This window comes from Epinephelus lanceolatus, chromosome 3 (assembly GCF_041903045.1).
Source record: "Epinephelus lanceolatus isolate andai-2023 chromosome 3, ASM4190304v1, whole genome shotgun sequence".
Taxonomy (NCBI): domain Eukaryota; kingdom Metazoa; phylum Chordata; class Actinopteri; order Perciformes; family Serranidae; genus Epinephelus; species Epinephelus lanceolatus.
In genome coordinates this window covers 50,870,431-50,893,859 of record NC_135736.1, presented here as the reverse complement: position 1 = coordinate 50,893,859, position 23,429 = coordinate 50,870,431, and the positions used below count along the sequence as shown (strand labels likewise).

General features: G+C 44.1%; 1 protein-coding gene across 1 annotated transcript in view; it reads right to left on the bottom strand.

Moving 5' to 3' along the window:
- Positions 1 to 19,540, bottom strand: part of capn8 (calpain 8) — a 54,379-nt gene extending 34,839 nt beyond the window's left edge. Inside the window, exons 1-6 of the mRNA XM_078166575.1 lie at positions 18,912 to 19,540; positions 16,931 to 17,000; positions 16,718 to 16,836; positions 15,455 to 15,588; positions 2,691 to 2,859; positions 2,229 to 2,312 (exon numbers count right to left, since the gene is read on the bottom strand). Coding sequence (XP_078022701.1) covers positions 2,229 to 2,312; positions 2,691 to 2,859; positions 15,455 to 15,588; positions 16,718 to 16,836; positions 16,931 to 17,000; positions 18,912 to 19,151 — 816 coding nt within the window. The 5' untranslated portion in view covers positions 19,152 to 19,540. The remainder of the gene's footprint in view (positions 1 to 2,228; positions 2,313 to 2,690; positions 2,860 to 15,454; positions 15,589 to 16,717; positions 16,837 to 16,930; positions 17,001 to 18,911) is intronic.
- Positions 19,541 to 23,429: the final 3,889 nt, after the last annotated feature.

Sequence of the window (23,429 nt, the reverse complement as noted above, 5' to 3'; positions counted from 1 at the left end):
TCTTTTTTCCATGTATTGGAGCTGCATGCATTAGTCTCCACTTTACGTTTGACCTTAATCGGATTGCGGGAAGGAATCTCTTATGCTATTATATGTTTATTGTTGGAACAGTCTAGGATCACATGGATTTCTGCAGGGGACTCTTTTTTTTTAGCAATGCATGAAATTCTCTCCTTTGCGTGCATAGTAATGGGACTGGTAGCCTGCATGTGGACAGTTACTACTTTTTTCCTTTTATTATTTGGTTATTTTGTGAATGGACATATACCTATTTATTTACTTTTTCCTTTGTTTGTTCTGTCTTGTTTTGAGGGTATGTGCTTATTATTATTATTATTTGTAAAATTGCTTGCAGAGGGTGGTGTTGGTTTTTATGTTTGGGCGTGTGTGTGTGTGTGTGTGTGTAGATATGTGAGTGATGACATAAGCGTGGAAGGGAGAAATCGGGTCTCTCAGTTTCCTATATGCAGGATCAGGATTTAGACATTGACCCTGAGAGTAACTTTTTTAAGAATGTTAACAATAACTGCTGTTACTGTCGTGAAGATCAATTTCAAAACAGATATAAAAGTAGACAATGGCATATCAATCATCCACTTCAATAGCATAAGTCTTTACGCTAACTTTCATAACATTAAAGATTATTTAAGCCAGTTCAAAACACCTTTTAGTGTAGTTGCAATTTCAGAAACCTGGCTGAGTGCAGAGAAGAGGTAGATTTTGAGCTGGATATGACTTTAAATTCATGAACAGAAGAAATAAAGCGGGAGGAGGGATGGCTATCTATATAGATAAAACCTTAAAATATAAGATTGTATAGAGCATGACTAAGGCTATTGATGATGTGTGCGAATGCATTACCGTTGAAATCAACATGGAAAGACAGAAAAATATTATTGTCAGCTGTGTTTATAGAGCTCACAGCTCCAATGTTGATACATTTAGAGAAATATTGCAGGGTTTGTTTACAAGAACCAAACATAAGGTCACATTAATTTGTGGTGATTACAATATAAATCTATTAGATCCTAATAAGAACTCATCAACCAATGAGTTTACATCTGCTATGTATGAGTGTTGTGGTGATGTCCGTTGAGGGAAGTGTATGGTGGTTGAACCGGAGGAGCTGTGAGGACGTGTACCGGAGAACCATGGTCAGTTGGAAGGTAGTGGTAGAGGAGGCTACGTGACGTTGCAGCAGGAAAACCACACCGCGACAGGCAGTGACCAGAATAGGGTATGGTCCAGAACTGAGGCAGCACCAGGAACCACCAGAAGCAAGTAAGGAAAAACTAGCAAAACAACAGCCAAACGCGCCAGCGTCCTCTCCCAAACCAGAAGCACAAGGGACTATTGTTTACTGATGGAAGGCAAGGGACAGACTCAACTCACGTTCATGTCTGACGTTTTGTCTTTTTGTGTCAGGTGGAAGATGTGAGCTCACCTCTGATGACATCACCATAAACATCTAATCTATTTAATTTCCTCACTGTCATCCAGAGTTTGGAAAATATTTCTACCTACTGTTTGTGTTTTCACCATTTCTCTTCTCCTGACAGTTTTTCACCTGCAGAGCTCTCTGAAGATGTTTGATGATTAACTTTGATCTTTAGGAAATGTCTCAGATCTGAGAGCTGTCTTGGAAAGTAATACCTCTGTGTACGAGGAAGCTCTGCGATTACGCCCCCTGGTGTGTTCAGGTGCTTCTCTAAAATTCCGCAGTTTTCTGTTCCTCTTCCTGTGAACTACACAGTCAAACTTAACAGTGATAAAACTGAGGTTCTCCCTGTAGGTAGTACATCTGCTCTGGCTAAACCACATAGTTTCTCTGTGACCACTGACACAACGTCTGTCCTCCCCTCAGATTAAGAGTCTGGGTGTCACTCTGGACAGTTTATTGTCCTTTGAGGTCCACATCAGTAATGTTACTCAGTCTGCAGACTTTCATCTACGAAATATTAATCGTCTTCGCCCGTCATTTACACCTCAGAGCAATGGTCTTTTGTGTATATAGAAAATGTTTTAGATCTTTGAGTTCAGCTCATGAAAAATGGGAGCAAAAACAAAAGTGTTGCGTTTATATTTTTGTTCTGTGTATATTACTGAATTCTTTGACTTTATGATCTATGAATACATTACTGTCTTGTCAGGTGTCCATGAATGCTTTAAAAGGCGCCTATAAAGAAAATGCATCAATATTATTATTATTATTTCCCAGCATGCCTCACCTGCTGTGCAGCAGTGATGGAGTAGGCGTGACCTTTGACCAGCTTCTGACGGGTGATGGCCTCTGTCTCATATGAGCTGGAAATCTGACAAACATGGAAGCACAGCAGTAAATGTGTTTACATGTCTGTATCTCAGATACTCACATCACTCATTCATTAGGTAAATGAGTTAACAAACTAAAATGCTAACAGGCTAATAAGCTAAATGAGCTAAAATGTTTAACTATAAGCTGACACTGAGCTCAGCTGTTATCCAGCTGTGATGAAGTAAAATGAGACAAATCATTGATGTGCAGACGGCAGGGCGGGACGTGTTTGTGAACACATGTTGTCAGGTACCACTGATTTAGTGTCCCTTTAACTCTAACCAACAGCTGCAATGTCAAACAGGGATGTGAAGTCTCATGTAATTCTCCAGTAGTTTTTAAATGCGTCTGTGTTAGAGTGTGTGAGTGTTTTTACGTTGATGGAGCAGCCAAGCAGTGAGCCGAGTTTCAGAGCCTTCCTCATGATGTTAAACAGGAAGGGCGGAGCTTTGTTTAGGTCATAGCTCTCTGAGATTCCTCCGGTGAAATCCTCAAAACCCTCGATGCTCGAACCTCCAGTCAGAGCCTCGTACGAGCTGTTCACCCTGCGGGAGACAGTTCACATTTGAGCTCAAGAGTGACGCTGACCTATGGACAAAATAATGTAAACACCTCAAACCAGCTGAATCCGAATCAATCCATGTCAACAGGTGTTTTATTTAAACTGAACAGCTTTTTCATATTTTTGTGTGGTAGTCATAGTCAACACTCTTTAAGTTGTAGCTAAAACACTGAGAGAAGTTAAAGTGGAAGCTGAAATCAAAGTGCTCAAAGGAATTGGAAATGTGGTAAAAAAAGAAATTATTGTCAATTAAAATGTTAGTAAAACTGAAAACATACTGAGTCAAGTGTGAAGTGTAGCCAAAGTGTAGCTGTAAAGTAGCTGAAGTGTAACTGTAGTGTAATTGAAGTGTAGCTGAAGTGTAGCTGTAGTATAATTGAAATGTAGCTGAAGTGTAGCTGTAGTGTAATTGAAGTGTAACTGAAGTGTAGCTGTAGTGTAACTGAAGTGTAGCTGTAGTGTAATTGAAGTGTAGCTGTAGTTTAATTGAAGTGTAGCTGTAGTGTAACTGAAGTGTAGCTGTAGTTTAATTGAAGTGTAATTGAAGTGTAGCTGAAGTGTAGCTATAGTGTAATTGAAGTTTAGCTGAAGTGTAGCTGTAGTGTAACTGAAGTTTAGCTGAAGTGTAGCAGAAGTGTAGCTGTAGTGTAACTGAAGTGTAGCTGAAGTGTAGCTGTAGTGTAATTGAAGAGTAGCTGAAGTGTAGTTGTAGTGTAATTGAAGAGTAGCTGAAGTGTAGCTGTAGTGTAATTGAAGTGTAGCTATAATTTAATTGGAGAGTAGCTGAAGTGTAGCTGTAGTGTAATTGAAGAGTAGCTGAAGTGTATCTGTAGTGTAATTGAAGAGTAGCTGAAGTGTAGTTGTAGTGTAATTGAAGTGTAGCTGTAGTGTAATTGAAGTGTAGCTGAAGTGTAATTGAAGAGTAGCTGAAGTGTAGCTGTAGTGTAATTGAAGTGTAGCTATAATTTAATTGGAGAGTAGCTGAAGTGTAGCTGTAGTGTAATTGAAGAGTAGCTGAAGTGTATCTGTAGTGTAATTGAAGAGTAGCTGAAGTGTAGTTGTAGTGTAATTGAAGTGTAGCTGTAGTGTAATTGAAGAGTAGCTGAAGTGTAGTTGTAGTGTAATTGAAGTGTAGCTGAAGTGTAATTGAAGAGTAGCTGTAGTGTAATTGAAGAGTAGCTGAAGTGTAGCTGTAGTGTAATTGAAGAGTAGCTGTAGTGTAATTGAAGAGTAGCTGTAGTGTAATTGAAGAGTAGCTGAAATGTAGCTGTAGTGTAATTGAAGTGTAGCTGTATTGTAATTGAAGTGTAGCTGTATTGTAATTGAAGTGTACCTGAAGTGTAACTGTAGTGTAATTGAAGTGTACCTGAAGTGTAGCTGTAGTGTAATTGAAGTGTAGCTGTAGTTTAATAGAAGTGTACCTGAAGTGTAGCTGTAGTGTAATTGAAGTGTAGCTGAAGTGGCTGTAGTGTAACTGAAGTGTAGCTGTAGTGTAATTGAAGAGTAGCTGAAGTGTAGCTGTAGTGTAATTGAAGTGTAGCTGAAGTGTAGCTGTAGTGTATTTGAAGTGTAGCTGAAGTGTAGCTGTAGTGTAACTGAAGTGTAGCTGAAGTGTAGCTGTGGTGTAATTGAAGTGTAACTGTAGTGTAATTGAAGTGTAGCTGAAGTGTAGCTGTAGTACAATTGAAGTGTAGCTGAAGTGTATCTGTAGTGTGATTGAAGTGTAGCTGTAGTGTAATTGAAGTGTAACTGTAGTGTAATTGAAGTGTAGCTAAAGTGTAATTGAAGTGTAACTGTAGTGTAGCTGAAGTGTAGCTGTAGTGTAATTGAAGTGTAGCTGAAGTGTAGTTGTAGTGTAATTGAAGTGTAGCTGTAGTGTAATTGAAGTGTAACTGAAGTGTAGTTGTAGTGTGATTGAAGTGTTGCTGTAGTGTAATTGAAGTGTAGCTGTAGTGTAATTGAAGTGTAGCTGAAGTGTAATTGAAGTGTAACTGTAGTGTAATTGAAGTGTAGCTGAAGTGTATCTGTAGTGTGATTGAAGTGTATCTGTAGTGTAATTGAAGTGTAGCTGAAGTGTAATTGAAGTGTAACTGTAGTGTAGCTGAAGTGTAGCTGTAGTGTAATTGGAGTGTAGCTGAAGTGTATCTGTAGTGTGATTGAAGTCTAGCTGTAGTGTAATTGAAGTGTAACTGTAGTGTAATTGAAGTGTAGCTGAAGTGTAATTGAAGTGTAACTGTAGTGTAGCTGAAGTGTAGCTGTAGTGTAATTGAAGTGTAGCTGAAGTGTAGTTGTAGTGTGATTTAAGTGTAGCTGTAGTGTAATTGAAGTGTAACTGAAGTGTAGTTGTAGTGTGATTGAAGTGTAGCTGTAGTGTAATTGAAGTGTAGCTGTAGTGTAATTGAAGTGTAGTTGAAGTGTAGCTGTTGTGTAATTGAAGTGTAGCTGAAGTGTAATTGAAGTGTAACTGTAGTGTAGCTGAAGTGTAGCTGTAGTGTAATTGAAGTGTAGCTGAAGTGTAGTTGTAGTGTGATTTAAGTGTAGCTGTAGTGTAATTGAAGTGTAACTGAAGTGTAGTTGTAGTGTGATTGAAGTGTAGCTGTAGTGTAATTGAAGTGTAGCTGTAGTGTAATTGAAGTGTAGTTGAAGTGTAGCTGTTGTGTAATTGAAGTGTAACTGAAGTGTAGCTGTAGTGTAATTGAAGTGTAGCTGTAGTGTAATTGAAGTGTAGCTGAAGTGTAGCTGTTGTGTAATTGAAGTGTAACTGTAGTGTAATTGAAGTGTAGCTGAAGTGTAGCTGTAGTGTAATTGAAGTGTAACTGTAGTGTGATTGAAGTGTAGCTGTAGTGTAATTGAAGTGTAACTGTAGTGTAATTGAAGTGTAGCTGAAGTGTAGCTGTTGTGTAATTGAAGTGTAACTGTAGTGTAATTGAATTGAAGTGCAGCTGTAGTGTAGCTGTAGTATAATTGAAGTGCAGCTATTGTGTAGCTGTAGTGTAATTGAAGTGCAGCTATAGTGTAGCTGTAGTGTAATTGAAGTGCAGCTATAGTGTAGCTGTAGTGTAATTGAAGTGTAGCTGTAGCATAGCTGTCAGACCTGAATAAAGTTGAAGTGTTTGTTCATCTGTAGGTAGGGGCTGGCTGCTGCAGATGTGTCCATCAAGGCTGACACGGCTGTTCACTTTACAAGGATGAACAAATATATCATTTATGTCTTCACTTTGTATTATCCATTACTTTCATTGCACAATTAAAATAACGCTAATAAACACAGTCAATATAGCCTTTATGAGTCTTTTCTAATTATGGTTTTACCCTCCTGTTGGCACGTAGGACCACTGAGAAATGTAATTGGTGGTAAATAAGCGGGAGCTCATTAATCGCACTTTTGGAAGCCTCCTTTGTACTGCATTGCCGTATTTGCTGAGGAAACACAGGGCCCGGAGCCGTCGGGCTGTCTGGGTCCACAGAGTCCTGCAAACCCGGCAACTCCACGGTGAATTTCACCGGCTCGTACAGCTCCGGGAGAGCCCAGACCTCCGTACCCAAATCCCGGTTTGCAATTGGCTGCTGCTTTGGCAGCGGCGCTGCTCATTTGCATAAAGTTCAGCTTCTCTCAACTTCTACTTGACGCTCTGGTCGCTGGCATCACGCCGCTCGCTGCAGCAGACGCCCCGGACGCCCTTCGTAGCAAGTGTACATTGAAAATGAATGCCTGCCGGCCGCTTATGACGCTCATGATGCTTTTGGTGTGAATGAACAGTGAGGCACACCTGTGCTCCACTGTGTCACTGCTGAGAGGGAGCTGTTCACTCTGACTCGTTGGGTCGTATTCGTTAAGAAAGAATAAAACCATTTAATGATAAAAGAATTCACCTTCATGTAGATTAACTTCTGAATGATCAGGTAGGGTTGGACTGTGTTAAAAGCTGAACTAAAATCTGCAAATAACACTCTAGCATATGCTTTGGGGTCCTCTCGATGCTTATTAATTAAGTGAGTGACAGAAATAGCTGCATCCTCAGTGCTACGACCCTGTGTGTAGGCAAACTGTAGAGGATCTACACAACCATCAACCTCAGATTTAAGCATACTGACAATGATCCTTTCAAAACATTTCATCACAACAGATGTTAATGAGACAGGTCTGTAGTCATTATTCACAGCTGGACATGAAACCTTGGGGACGGGAACAATGACAGATTTTGTCCACAGACCTGGCACCGTGTGACTGTTGAGTGACCGTTGAAAAATGGGATACCAGACAACAGATAATTCCACAGCACAACTTTTTAACAAAAAGGCAGGCAGGCTGTCGGGACCTGTTGATTTTCTTTTGCAAGCTTTGCTAAAGACATTCTGCACCTGCTGAGGTGAAATTAAGAGGTCACATTTCCCCGTAGGATTCATAGTGTCTGAAATCTCCCTCCCCTTCAAGGAGAAGTCCTGATCCTCAAACCTGAGGAAGAAGCCATTTATTTCATTTGCCCTGCCTGAATCATCCAAGGTTGCTCACTGTTTCTTACATGGGGTCATATTAGTTATGTTCATGCAGTCCCATAACCTCCTGTTATCCATGGCTCTAAAGCTTTGTTCAGTGTCAGAGTGATGTTTATCTCTTGCCTTCCTGCGCAAGTGGTTAAGCTCCTTTTGAACAACGGCCACACCGACACGATCTTTGGGTCTCATTCATGAAAAGTGAGTAAATCTCTGTGTAGATTTGCACATAAAAGCCTACTCTACTAAAAACCTACTCCGGATTCAGGAACGCCGCGGGAAACTCAGATTTGATCATGAACACGTGTGTATGATCATGAATGCCAATCCATCGTAAAGTGACAGTGCGCTCCCGGTAATCAGCAATTAGCATAAATCCCCACCCATGAATAGCCAGTGACAACCATATAAGGAGGTGTAGGTGAATCCAGTCGACCTGTCAGTCATGGCGCAAAGAAAGAAAGAGAGAGAAAGAAAAAAGAATTTTTCCGAAGCGGAGATTGAAATAATTTTGGGTGAAGTGGACTTAAGAAAAAACATTTTATTTTCTTCAGTTAGTAGTGGTGTGACAGGGACAGGCAAAGTGAAGGCCTGGAGGGAGGTAACAGATGCTGTTAATGTTGTTTCCGTGGTACAAAGAACCATGTCAGAGGTGAAGCGTAAATGGTTTGATATGAAACTGGAGGCAAAGAAACGCATAAGCACACACACAAAAAATACAGCGGTCACCAAACAAACAGAAGATTCATTTGTGGGGTTTTGAATGAAGTTGGAACGGAAAACCAGAGATGTTTTGTGCGTAATGGATAAACTCTAAATCAGTGATGGCTGTCGGAATGTAGAGCTATTTAACATTTATTTTAACAAATGATACGATAACATATAGCCTACAGCAGTTTGTATGCATCGTCTTCAAATTATTTGAATCTTAATAGCCTAAAGCTCTGTTTGATACAACGTAAATTAAAGTTTTCAAATCAGATTTATTCATTCAAATGATCAAAAAGCCCTTCTGTGCGGAGTTTGCATGTTCTCCCCGTGTCAGCGTGGGTTTCCTCCAGGTGCTCTGACATGTTCTCCCTGTGTCAGCGTGGGTTTCCTCCAGGTGCTCTGACATGTTCTCCCTGTGTCAGCGTGGGTTTCCTCCAGGTGCTCTGACATGTTCTCCCCGTGTCAGCGTGGGTTTCCTCCAGGTGCTCTGACATGTTCTCCCTGTGTCAGCGTGGGTTTCCTCCAGGTGCTCTGACATGTTCTCCCCGTGTCAGCGTGGGTTTCCTCCAGGTGCTCTGACATGTTCTCCCCGTGTCAGCGTGGGTTTCCTCCAGGTGCTCTGACATGTTCTCCCCGAGTCAGCGTGGGTTTCCTCCAGGTGCTCTGACATGTTCTCCCCGTGTCAGCGTGGGTTTCCTCCAGGTGCTCTGACATGTTCTCCCTGTGTCAGCGTGGGTTTCCTCCAGGTGCTCTGACATGTTCTCCCTGTGTCAGCGTGGGTTTCCTCCAGGTGCTCTGACATGTTCTCCCTGTGTCAGCGTGGGTTTCCTCCAGGTGCTCTGACATGTTCTCCCCGTGTCAGCGTGGGTTTCCTCCAGGTGCTCTGACATGTTCTCCCTGTGTCAGCGTGGGTTTCCTCCAGGTGCTCCAGCTTCCTCCCACAGTCCAAAGACATGCAGGTTAATTGGTGACTCTAAATTGTCCATATGTGTGAATGTGAGCGTGAATGGTTGTCTGTCTCTATGTGTCAGTCCTGCGATAGTCTGGTGACCTGTCCAGGGTGAACCCTGCCTCTCACCCAGTGTCAGCTGGGATAGGCTCCACCCCCCCCGTGACCCTCAAGAGGATGAAGCGGTTAGAAGATGAATGAATGAATGAAAAACGTGTTGTCTCAAATAATTCTTTCAGCTGGCGTGTGCTCCTTCGTGGCTCCACCACCTGCTGCTCCTGCTGAACCCAGGCACCGAGGCCGAAGAGGCTGTGATCCGGCTGTCCTCACCGATATTTTTATTATCATCATTCAACATGTAGAAAGAACATGTGATCTATTGAGTCGATTTACATAGATAATTCACAATCATGAACCTAATCTGGATCTTAAACCTGCTAATTGCCAACTAATTTAACTAAATGTGTTATATTTTTAATATTTTGTCATGTGTAGATTACGTGTTTTGAAGGCATCTGTGTATTGTGTACATTGCGCTAGACGAATTAAAATTGTAATTTCCAATAGTGACAAGCAATATTTATGTGCTTTACTAAATTTACACAAGCACTACGAGTGGTCAGGAGCAGGAGTAGATTTTGTTAGTAGCTACGAAAAGATCAGAGCTACTAAAATATTGATGAATGCGGACATGCACGTAAATTTCCGTCTGCGAACAGTTTACACACAAATTCCTTCTGCTCACGTTTCATGAATGAGACCCTTTGTTTTTAAAAGCCAACTTTTCCCTGTTAATACATTTTTTGATCTCCTTAATGTGAACTTTACTGTTGGGGAAATGTAAAGCTCTTTTTTCTCAACCCCATTGTCCACACAGATGTAGTCTGTGGTGAAGAAACATGCTCCAGTCAGTGCTGAGGAAGCAGCTCCTCAGTGTTCCAATGCTGTCCTCAGTCCACGTCAGCATCACGTCAGGGCTTGGTTGACAAGTGGGCATAAGATGCACCCTTGAGTGATCCGAGTTAGCGATGGGAGGAAGGGTAAATGACCTGAAGGCATCAACTATGTTTCCAAAACAATTATCCAGTGTTTTTGAGTTTCTGCTGACACCCTTTACATGTTGTTGAAACCCCGGTAGCGCTGGCTCCAGTTTACAATGGTTCATATCCCCGAGTACAAAAACCGGGCCCCCAGAGAACACTGGAGTTGGGAGTGAACACATTCGGATATAAGATTAGCAGCTCTACCAGCATTACCACCAGGAGGGATGTATGCTAAACACATAATAATATTCCAAAACTCTCTAGGGAGGTAAAAGGGACGCATAGATACACATAGAAGCTCCAGATCAGGAACACACAGACTCTGTCTTACTGTATATTGCTTGCACCCGTTATTACTTACATAGACAATTAACCCCCCACTTCTTGATTTCCCTGTTGAGTCATTTCTGTCCGCAGGGACGCAGGAGAAGCCCTCCAGCTCCACCAGTGAGTCCGGGGTGTCCTGACGGAGCCATGTCTCTGTCAGTGCGAGAACACTCGATTCTGTATGTTGATGGCAAAATCTTCTGTTTACCCAGAGCTCGTCCATTTTACAGCACAGCGACCTTACGTTGCTTAATATAATTGAGGGCAGCGGTGGTCTGTTACCGCATCTGCAGAGCCGCTGTTTGACGCCCCCTCTCCTGACCCTCTTTCTCTGCTGTGATTTCGCCGCTGGCTTCGCTCTAATGTACTCTGGCAGGTGGTCCGGGGGTGCTTTGCTTTTGTCCCACAGAGCAAGCAGCGCCTCCCTAGAGTACACAAGGTGACATTCCACCTGCAGGGATGATGGGGACAGGATCACCCCCGAAAGTTCACCCACCACCAGAAGAAGGATCAGCAGGGTCAGGAGGGCCGCCACGGCTGCGTCGTCCTTACCGACCTTTAGAACTGTCGCTGCAGTGACCAGCTGCAGGGCTACTGCCCTCTGCACCCATACGCTGGACGCTGTATCCTCCTTGAACGCCCCACCTCCACCGCCGCGGACCAGGAGCTTCGTTAGGTGGATCGCAACCGGTCGTGCAGTTGCTGTGGTGACAAGCTGCCCAGCTGTTGAAGATCCAGCTGCTAGGCCACAGCCATCGGCGCCTACCATCGGATGTCACTGCTCCTCCCGTGGCGGCACACCACCACCTTCTCCGGCAGACTGGCCAACTGCTTGGCTCAGGTCTCTCTGTTGCTGCCCCTTTAAGCACTGGTCTTCTTCACCACACCAGTGCACTGCCGCTGTGTAGCAATCGGGCAGCTACTGAATGCAAGCTGGCATTAGTTAGCTCTGGCGTCCACGTTATCTCAGGGCGTGGTGTAGGGGCATACAACCATCTAATCCGACTACACTTAGCACCAGTAATGCTAACTGCACAACGATTGTACAGACTCAGGGCTGCCCCTGACCAAATTGGGACCCTAAGCGAAATTTTATTTGGAGGCCCCCATCCCAAATGTATCATAGGTACAAAATGACCGTACAACAACTTGCCATTTAACTTGACAACCTTTACTGGCAATAACAAATGTACTGTAGATACAGTAGTTTGACTGTATGAGTCAAATAAAATAAAAAAATTCAACCTGAAATAAATAAATAAATAAATCTGAGTCACAAATAGCCATCAATTACTCATCACAAGAAAGTAACTTCCACCACCTCAATCCCCCACCCTTGATTAAACACTGAAAATAAAATAAAAGAGGGAGACAGGTTTTTCCTATTTAATCTTATTTAGCTATATTTCTCCCTCTCCCCTCTCTGGAGGCGTCCGACCTCCCGGCCCCGCACACACTCCTGAGGCTCTTTTGGACGACATGTCGACAACTCTTCACCTGCTGCAGCTCTGCAAGTGCCTGCCGGCGCACCCCTCTTATTGTTCAGATGTCGAGTGCTGTCAATCATTGCAGCGACACATGGGCGGTCAGGTCTCTTCTCTCCTTCCTCGAGCTGATTCTACGTGCACCTCACGGTAGCGCATGTGCGCATCCATTGCGCATATGCGCAAATGTGTCCCCTCGCACAAAATGTGGCCCCCCATGGAAGATGAGGCCCTACGCACAGCACATGTTCTGCGTTTAGGGAGGGGCGGCCCTGTACAGACTACATGTAACAACAGAGAATAACGTAGAAACATAAATAAATGTAAAAAGTGCAATATGCAGCACAGCACTACGGCCCAGGTCACCAGCAGAGCAGCGCCCTGGAAGTAGACACACCCATTTAGCTTCAAAGACCATTTGAGAGCGCTGTGATAAAATCACTCTTCATCCTTCAGACTGTGGGGATGTGAAGTGAGGCAGAGTAAATCAGAGCAGCAGGTGTGACAGGGTTACCTGTTCAGCATAAAGAGCTGAGTCAGCAGCTCTGTTTGTTTTCCAGGCTGGTCGAGCCGAATATTTACTGAGTAAACTTTGCTCCACCCTGCTGCTAATCACCTCCAACACACACATACACACTCACATATATACACATATACACACACACACTCACTCACTCACACACAGCAGGCTTTCACTCAGCACTCCTCTAACCACTGCCTTCCTACTGTCGGTGTTCAGCGGCTGATCTGGAGTCAGCGCAGGTGAACAACGTTGTATGTGGAGCTTCAGGTCCTTCAGTCCTTAAAGACAGTGTGGTTGCATTCAGTCCCCTGGGAACCAAAGTACAGTCAGAGAAAGATGAATTTTAGTCCCTGTCTATGGCTCGTAATCACATGTGAGTTAACACGTGAGTTAACTCAAGTGTAAACAAGTGGAACCACTGAGAGAAAGTGAAGTGTTGGACAGTAGGAAACAAACTACAAGTAATTACACATTAACAGGTGATTTCAGTTGAAGTGTAAACTGTGGGGACCTGCAGTGTCAGTGTCACCAAGGCAGAGCCACGTCACACTGTGGTCATTGACTCGGACCAGCAGCTCTGTGAGGCCGTGCTGAGACTCGTGGGGTTTCTCAGAGTCGAGGACGGATCCTTAAACGGCTGAATTTTAAAGAGGCTGCGTCATCAAATCGAAGGACTGTTGCAACGTCAAGGATCCTTCGATTTCTACCGAGGACAGAGTCCTTCCTTCAGAGGATTTTCAAGGATGCATGTGTGTATCTTCAGCAGGCATGAAGTACCCACAATTCCTTGTACATGATTTGCCTGAAATGAAGGTGGGGCCTCTTTAATGACACACACCTCGGCACTCACTAACCTGTTCCAATGTGTGTTCACCAAATGACAGGAAGGAGACTGACCTTGTCACTGTAGGACCTAACATGGAAGGACCCATCCTTGACTTTGAGAAGCACAGACAGCCGCTACTTTGAGCTAAATGCTAACATGTCAGAGCACCTGGAGGAAACCCACGCTGACACAGGAGAACATGCAAACTCCACACAGAAGGGCTCCCGCACCCGGGATCGAACCAGGAACCCTCTTGCTGTGAGGCGACGGTGCTAACCACCATACCACCGTGCCGCCCGTTTACCATTTTAGTTCAGCATGTTAGCATGCTAGTATTAGCTCATTCCAGCTGAGGCTGAGCGTCATCACATCTGCAGTGTTGGGAATAGAATGATGTTATGTGTTTTACTATAAGTTGTGTTTCACTATATAAGTTTTAGATGTGTGAACAATGAGAATACTGAGATGATTTCAGCTGATCTGAATGTGTTTGCTTTGCAGAAGTGGAGAAGTACAGGAGAGGAAGAGACATGAAGTCTGAGGAGCACATACCGCAATGCTTAGATAATTAGTTTCATATATGGTAAAAAGAATAGAAAGTGATATACAGATAGTAAGGTACAGCACGTGTAGGGAGTTGTGTTGTTCTCTTGTCTTTCAAAACAGGAACCACGCCCCCACCGCCAGCGGGAAGGAGTCAGATTAACACGAGGCAGGGGCGTGGTGTGGTGAAGGAGGAAGTGGAACTGCCAATGAGAAGAGGACAACGCCTTGCGTGCACAATGACACTCTGTTACGCTCAAATATACTGGGTCAGGGAAGGACAGGAGGTCAGACTTCGTGAACTGACACACCTTTGTTGTTCATCAGGGACGTGAAGTTGAGACCCAGAGCTCTGTAATTTTATTCCTTTACTGCTTAATAAACTACATTAACTGAGACCGAATATCTTCTCCTATTGCTTCATTAAAGAACACGCAGGACTGAGCTCACACATAGCACATTAGAGAGTAGGATGAGACTCTTAGTCCATCAGCAGGTATTTGGTCGTAAACCAAAGAATTGGACTCATTTAAATGTTGACCTGATGATGCCGCTACATGAAAGTCAGGTCAACCTGTTGAGAACACAAATGATGTACCACATTTCATCACAATCCATCCAGTCAGCTCCTTTTCAGTAACAGGGTGTCAAATACCGTCACTTTGTCACGCCCCTCAACATGTGACACTGACGCCAAAGGCCCTTTAGCATTGTTACAGGAAGCACCAGGCTTTCAGTTAACTCCAATGTAAACCCATCTGTGGTAATACTTGAGAGCAACTGATGTGATATAAAGAGCAAGGAAGTCAGAAAACACCGGGTTGGAGGGAGGTGAGGTGGGCGGGTCAAACAGGCTGCTTTTCCTTAGATCTTTAAAGTTTTTCTCTTAGCATCTACCGTTCACTCCTCGCACACATGCTCACTCATTTCTTTCTGTCATTATCGGGCCATCACTGAGACATCAGCTGTTCTGTCAGCTGATCTCAGTTAACCAGTAGCACAGCGACACACCTTCTCTGTCAGCCTATCATCTTACTGCATCGTGTTTTCAATACAGTTCTCGTCCTTCTCGTAGTTCTTTCATGCTGCAGTTGTGCGAACCCTCCACCTCCCCATCACCTCCAATTCTTCGCAGATTCATCAGCCTTCAGTCTCAGAGTCATCAGCCACCACCAGCAGCAGCAGTGTCTGGACTCCATGAAGGGGGCGGGGTTATCCTACTGCAGTACTGCAGCTCAGATGGCGCTTGATTGCAAATCCCCCTCGAGAGTCCAAGTGCCAAAGACGTTCTGTCGATTCATATTCATCACATTATCTGTTAATCTGTTCACCTCTGTCTGTATTAAACATCTTTATCTCATTCACCTGGTCTCTCCTGATTGATCGTCGCGCACTGATGTCACTATGTAACAAACATACTTCTTTAAACCCAAAAGGTGATCTTTTTCCTAGACCTAACCACAACCGTTTCAGAACATTAATTATGTGTTGCGTTCTTTCAGCTGTGCATTACAAAGAGACGCTGAAGGGTTCCCCGTGCGTCGCTACCAGACGTCAAGGGGCGTATCAGAGCAACAGTATTTGATGACCTGGGAATGGAAACAGGTAGGTCCAATAGCTGTTGTCTCATGGTGGTGCTGGATGGAAAGTTCAGAGGTCACCAACATGTGTGTCTTACTTGGCGTAAGCTTTCTCCAGCAGCGCACTCCAGAACTCTCCGCCCTCTGCCGAGTGAACGAACAGCAGCTTCCCGTCTCTGGTGGGCAGCCGGTCGTCAACCACCACATCCACCCAGTCCCCATACTGCCACAGCTGCAAGTACAAAAACACCTGATGTCACTTCCTGTACAGACTCCACCCACTCCCCTTACTGCCACAGGTACAAAAACAACTGTGCTGTGTCTCAAATCGCGTACTTCTGTACTTACATTTAATATTGTGAGTGCATCAGTGCGTTCACACTGAGAAGTATGGAAAATGCAGTGCACTATGAGTGCCTGGATGGTGCACTCAAAACAGTCAAGAAGGTGAGTGTGGAACTATGGACACTTCTCGCCCTCAATGGTCGCCATCTTGGCTACGTAGCAGAAGGGGAGGGACCACTTTTCAAACGGCTGAGGACTGTGTGACCGTGAACGTCGCTGCATTGTACAAATACATGTGTTTTTTGCACTAAGCACCACTATACTGTTGTCAGGTATAAGCCAGCAGTGTGTTTGTTGGGTTCATTCAGCAGTCTGTAATGATTTGTCACCACGAACGATAACGCGAATGCTAATGCTAGTTTGCTATCTAGCTAATTTCCTGTCGTCATTTCCGGTGAGTGCACAACGGCCGTGTTTGGTTTGAGACAACACTACCCTGTCGAAATTCGCACACTACGCCAACGAGTACATAGTGCACACAGTATACTACATGGAAGTGTGCTAACGGGAGTATGTGATTTGAGACACACCACTGATGTCACTTCCTGTACAGGCTCCACCCACTCCCTGTAGAAAAGGTTTAATGACACAGAAGCTGTCATGTTTGGCGGCTCACTGCCTTTTGTTGGAGTTTGATTCGGTTTAATTTGAAGCAACTTTATTGGCATCAGGTGTGAAATAAAACCAAACACTGTGAGTACAGATCGAGCAAACATCTGGTTTGTGTACGTGTCACTGCTGACACCTCTGACACACGTCATCAAGAGCTTGCTGATGATGTTTGTACTTTTAATGAAATCATTTATCTTAAGTTTGGAGGATGTTGTGAGGTCAGGTCCTCTTACTGGATGAGTTGTGAGTATTTCACCTCGGCTTACTGTCGGCATGGAGTGAAGCTCCACCCACTGATGGAGGCCATGTGGTGCAGCAAAAAGCCGGGGAAGAAATCCAGTAAGAGGACCTTGAGTTAGAAGTGTATCTTATTGTGACTCTCTGTTTGGACTGAATCATGTGACCTGGAAGTGGAAGATGCCGGCGTACTGCGAGCTGAAGCTCTGTCCGGGAGGAACCACTCTGCTCAGGATCTGAGGGTCCAGAGTCAGAGAGGCGATGGCAGCCAGCAGCCAGCAGTCACCTGACAGACACAGAGCAGGGCACATGAGCTCCCCTGTCACAGGCCACTGTGGTCAGAGTGTGTGTGTGTGTGTGTGTGTGTGTGTGTGTCTCACCCAGCACTCCCTGACAGATGTCTGTCCTCTTTGCTCCATCAGCGATAAACTGAGGGTCAGAACACAGCTCCTGATTGGACAAGACAGCAGGTGATGTCATGATGATGTCACTGTGACAGTGTGATGAGCACAGCAGCTTCATATTTGATCATATTTTCGTTCTTTATAACTCTGCTGTTCTGATTATTTAACTTTAACTCTGATCTCACCTGCGCGAGTGAACCCGTCGTCTCGTTAATGATTCACACACTCTTATTTTATTAACCGGACCTGGTTTAATTTTATTGTTAATATCCTCAAACTGGCAAAAGGCAGGTGACCCGTGACGACCTGAGCTACAGCTGCTACAGCTGGAGGCGGAGGGATACACTGTCGTTCATCAAGAAATAGTTCCTAAAACTGTGTGTTTACATGAGAGGGTGACACAGCAGTGGACTTCCACTCCTCTTTTGTCCCGTTCTTGTGTTGTGAGTTTAAATAATGATGAAAAGTCTTTATTTACATCATGGGTATTCAACTAAAATTCAAAGAAGGTCCAGAACATAATGTCGAACTTGAGATATGATTTAGTGTGATATATACTGAAGTAGCCCAGGTGTTGTATCAGTGTGTGCAAACATCTGACTATCAAATCAAATAAAGAAAGTACGATTCAAAAACATTTTGGCAATATTAACTGTCTCTTCCTCTCCATCTTCTCTCTCTGTCCCTCGCTCACTCGTCTCTTCCTCTCTGTCTTCTCTCTCTGTATCTCTTTGTTTCTTTCTCTATATTTCTGTCTTTCTATTTTTCAGTGTGTCTTTCTGCTTGTCACTCGTCTCTCACCTCTCCCATCTGACTGTGTACAGAGTCCCAGTGTTAATCGCCTGGACAGCAGAGATTTGATTGGCTGGGTGGTATCAGGTGGGGTGGCTTAACTCGCATGCAATTGGCCTGTGCTTTTCCTGAGCGGCTAGAATAGAAGCGTCCCGTCAAAATTTAAGATCCCTTAATAATTTACTGGTTATAGGTCCAGGTCCGTATAGGACGGCGTCTGGGTCCGGACTCGGTCCGCTGTCTGCCTGTTAGTGACTAAGGATTTATATTAAAACTGCATATTTAAATATAAAAACCAACAATATTCACTCAGCTAATGTTGAAATAACTTCTGACAGAACAGTTGAAGCTGCTTTACTGAACTCATTTGTTATCTTGTCATTTTTCTGTTCTGGATTTATGTTACAGACTGTTGTCACACGTTGCCTTTCATTTTATTTCCTCTTTGTTGTATGTTTAGCTGCACGATAATATCGTCACCTCATCGGCTGATATCGACTTTAAAATCAACCATCAGAATCAGCCAACACTATTTTTCTTCTTTAGCACACTGAGTGAATATTACAGACACTGAACAGTGTCTCATGTCTCCGTCACCATCACAGTCTGTGTGTATGATATGATGTTAATTCATCTACAGCAGAGACTTGATGATGATGGTCACTGACATTAGGTGAGAAAATGCGGATGTATTGATATCAGTTATTGCTCAACTGAGTTGTTATATATCAGCTTCCCTAATGTTTAGTGTTAATTCTAACTGCGACAACCATGTGGCAAATAACTAGCGCCTGTTCCGTTAGCTCAATGCTAACACAGGAATTAGCATCACGATCGGGATGATATCGTCTCAACAATCTATTTTACTTCGTGGCCTCAACATGAGATGGCACATGGCTCATACTTCATGTTTCCTCAACAAACTGATCGCTGCTGACGTCACATCATTAGCTCTATATTATCATCACCATCCCGCCTCACCCACTCACACTTACTTTCTGTCCCGTCCCACCGTCAACATCAACCATCGATTAACTCTTGATTAAGGCAGAAGAATTTCTGATCCCTTTTCTTTTGGACTCTGGCATCAACATTTTCACATTTTTATCGAACAAATGATTCATCAGAAAACACAACCACACACACACTCAGTGTCTGATCTCACCGTGGGTCGTTTCCACTCCACACCAATGGTTTTGGAGGAGTAGCGTCCCAGCTGGTTGTATCCCAGAGAGTCCCAGTCTGCGGGGAAGGTCGGGTCACAGAACAGCGAACCGTTCTGCAGACACTCGCTGTGCAGCTGCTCAAACTTCTGCTGGTTGAAGGGGACGGCGTTGGCCCGACAACCGCTGCCGTCCTCCTCCCGGGCCTTCCTCCTCGCCAGCTCTGCTGCTGTGTTCGCCATCCTGAGAGGGTGTTGAAGGGTTACAGAGAGTCTGCTGAAAGTTTGCTGAACAGTTTTCTGAGAGTCAGTCGATTGAGATTCAGCCAAAAGTCAATAATCTAACTGAGCTTTAACCGAGAGTCCGGAGTGTTCTGGAAGTGAGAGAAACGACAGTCTGCAGAGAGTCTAAGTGTGAGCTGTAGGTGTGTGTGTGTGTGTGTGTGTGTGTGTGTGTGAGAGTGTCAGGTATAAGGCGGTCAGGTGTGAAGAGGCGGAGCTTTGGTCCAGCTGAGGTGGCAGTGTGAAATCAGTTGACTGTGAGTTATTCAGTCTGATAAACACAGACAGGTGTTTACACACTCGGGTTTGGCCTTTTCACCGTCGCCATCTTGGATTTTTGGAGCCAGAATGTACCATATTTGGCTGAGAGGGCGGAGCTTAGAGCTAATGCTAGCACTAACTAGCTTGGTGAACAAGCTGGTGAAGTGCTGACTCGGACACTGTCTGAATACAACTGAACGCTGAGCGAGCAAAAGCGTCACGGCGAGCTGTGATGACGTGAAAACACGCTGTGAGAAGATTCGACACAAAAACATGGGCAGCACTCACAAACAAGTTCACTGCTATTTAAATGTAAATGTTGCCATGGATACGCATCACTACACCTCTGTCTTGATTGACAGGTTGCCATGGTAGCGATTTGTTAATGTGCAGCCACACCTGAACACCGTGTCCTAACTACGCAGCTAATAACTAAAGCCAGCGCTTTTTTATTTTATCAAGGCTTAGAGTTACACATTATAAAGGGGGCGGGGCCTCTCTGAGTGACAGGCTGATGGTGTCCTCGGCGCCTACGCAGCTCCACCCTCTCGCCCAAATATAGTCACTTCTGGCTCCTAAAACCAAGATGGCGATGACTGAAAATGGACCTTGAGACCTCCGACCACCACAAACCAAAGGGTGGGGTGGGGGGGGAGGCTCGGGTCACATGACTGGACTAGAGTCCAACTCAAGTGGCAAATTTGAGGGCTTGAGACTTGATAGACTAACACTGGTGAAAGACTCGACTTTGACTTATTTATTTAATATTTCTAATATTATATAAATTACGTTTTGTTTTCAAAACGTGATGACGCACATATCACATGAGGACCTGTCGCTGATACTCGTGCCCACGCTACCACAGTTCTGTCCTCCTGCTGCAGCTCTCCTCGGAGGAATGGCGGTATATTCAGCAGCATCATGAGCGTCACTGTGTGCTTTAATCCAGTTCTGTCTGCGTGACACATGTCAGTCAGGTTTTTGAATGTGCTTCCTAACCAGCGCTCCGGGCCGTTACGCACACACACTGTCACCACTGTGAGAGTCAAGACATGTGCCGCTCAGTCTCGGACAGACTTCTTCAGGAAGGTCTCGGTCCGGTTGGTTTGGTGTGTTCACACCTGCACAAAGGAACAGCACCAAACAGGACAGGTGTGAACGCACCTTTACACAGTGCATCTGTGAGAAAAATGAACTGGGCTCAGGTTTCGTGGACGCTGGTAACAGAACCGTAGTCATGTTGCATGCATGTGCTGTGGTGGTGGAGCACCTGCAGGCCTCTGCTGAGCGATGGGACTCTGTGATGTCAGCTGTTTCACCTTTTAATATTTTCACTCATGCATTCATCTATGTTTTGTTGTTTTTTTTGATATTGCTTGGACCCAAATATTTTATTTGTTTGTGTCAATTATGAGTAACTAACTACTTCCTGTGAGGTGACCGAGACAAATATGGTTGGGGTCTTTAAACATCAGCGCTCAGTCACTGAAGGTGTCATCGATCATTGTGATTGGTCTGAGATGAGCAGGATGGGCGGAGCAAAGATTCAAAAGGTCTCAGAGGAAAACTCAAGTCGGTTTTCTGTGGCTGAAACAATAAGAGTGGAACGAAAAAGACAAGTTTGTCAGATGTTGTATTTTATCACCTGTCAACATTTGAGCAGGAGCCTGCGTGATGCATTCAGGTAAAACGGGACATTTCTGTAAAGTGAAAGCGACCTGTTGTTCGGCCACTAGCTGCCATAAAAAAACAAAATAATTACACCGGTCCAAAAAAATAACGTCCACGCATCATTCAGACATCTTTTTAAGTGCTATTTTAAAATACACTGACTCGTCCAAACGGGCCAATAAACAAATATTAAAATCAGGCAGAAACCAAATAAAGGTGCAAAGTGGCGGTTACCCTGTGCGCCTCTTGGACCATGCAGAATATTATTATTTTGGGGCTGTATGTACTTCCTTTGCAGCCATGTTGCCGCTCTCTGCTGCCGTACAGCCTCAGCCCATAATGCAACAGGTGTGGCCCCCAGACTCTTGTCATGTGACCTGTTGTCATGTGACCTCCTGTCACTACATCAAAATAAACGTACATAAAGAGCGACATGTTTTACTTTAACCGAACAGTATTTTTGAAGGTGGTATATCTTAAATGAAAGTGACTTTATTACAGTTTTTCTTGATTGTTTACACACATTTTCTGAAAGCATGCCTCATACTCTCAGAACTCTACACACAAATCAAAAAACACACACAAACCATCATATGAACAGACATTTATAAGAACCAGTTGAACACTGATGTGCTCAATGTAAAACACTATGATGAATGGAAAACACTTCTTCTCCATTCATCATAATGACTTAGGCCTTTTTTTGTTCAGTGTTACACTTACTACAGACAGTACATACATAAGTGTGTTGTAAAATATTTTAGAATATTGTTTTTATACTCAGAACACACAAATACACGGTAACAAATATATTTTATTTTTCCCACAAAAACAATGTACACAGTGTACATCCCAACCAACACAAAGTTGCACATACAGTGGTCTACATACAAAACAACAGAAGAATTTACTGTATACAGTTACAGTAAAAAAAAAAAAAACTATGCTGCATCCTCTCTTGTGTTTCGGTCTGGCCACAGCACCTCATCCACATCACAAGCAATGTTTTCCCTGGCCAAGCAGCGGGGGAAATATCGCCTAGCATGGCGAATCCAGCCATGAAAAGCATCAACTGCTATATCTCCACATGCGTCTTCCATAGCTTGGAGAAGGGGTATACGCGTTTGTGGATTTCGGTCATACACTTTCCATCTCCAGGCAGAAAAAGTGGCTCGGATCTCATCAGAGATTACGGTCCTTGGCCTTCCTCGTCCTCGTCCTCCCCGTCCTCCTCCTCTTACTCTCACTCCTCTGGCTCTGGCTCTGCCTCTGTTTCCAGTGTTGGCATCCATTGCTCCAAAACAGAAGAGCTCACCTGGTGCCCTTTTATGCTAAAGCTCTGATTGCTAATTGTAAAACTGTGTGACAGGTGTTTGCCCATGTGATGAGTCAGTGTGCATAGTAGGGCCATTAACTTTAGAATTTTGAATGACAGTGTGTTCTTTGTGAAAACAAGAGCTTTTCTTCATGAAAATTGTGCCAAATGCAGAGAATTGTGTGTAGTGTTTTGAAAAAAATGTGTTTTAGAACTGCAATTTGAGTGTAAAGCAGGAATTGTGCTTGTAGTTTAGCAGAATTGGTTCAGGGGGTTGGTGCATGAGTTACATGTTGTGGTCATTGTGTCTCAAGTACCAGTATTTGTGTGTAAACAACTGAGAAAAACTGTAACGACCTGTTTCTAACACTTCTAGTCAGTCAATGAAATTATGACAGAAAATATTAAAAACATTCAAATTAAACTTCAGTTAAAGTAAAACAGTCATATCACACTTTTGATTTTATCACTCAAAAGATATTAAAGAAGTGTGAAAGGAAGGTAATCTATGGAGCGCGTCCCAGTGACCCAACTGTGACATCACATCCTGCTGATTAGCAGCTTTCAGGTCACTCATTAATCCAAGTTTAAACCTCCTGAACTGTCCACATACTTTTGGCCAACAGATTCTGTGACGAACTTTACTGGTGATTTTATTTGTTTCCTGATTCTGTGACTGACTGATGGACATCATCAGCTACAGACAGACAGAGGGAGGGAGAGACAGACAGACAGGGGAAGGGAGAGAGAGACAGACAGGGGAGGGAGAGAGAGACAGACAGGGGAGGGAGAGAGAGACAGACAGACAGGGGAGGGAAGGAGAGACAGACAGACAGGGGAAGGGAGAGAGAGACAGACAGGGGAGGGAGAGAGAGACAGACAGGGGAGGGAGAGAGAGACAGACAGACAGGGGAGGGAAGGAGAGAGAGACAGACAGGGGAAGGGAGAGAGAGACAGACAGGGGAGGGAGAGACAGACAGACAGTGGGAGGG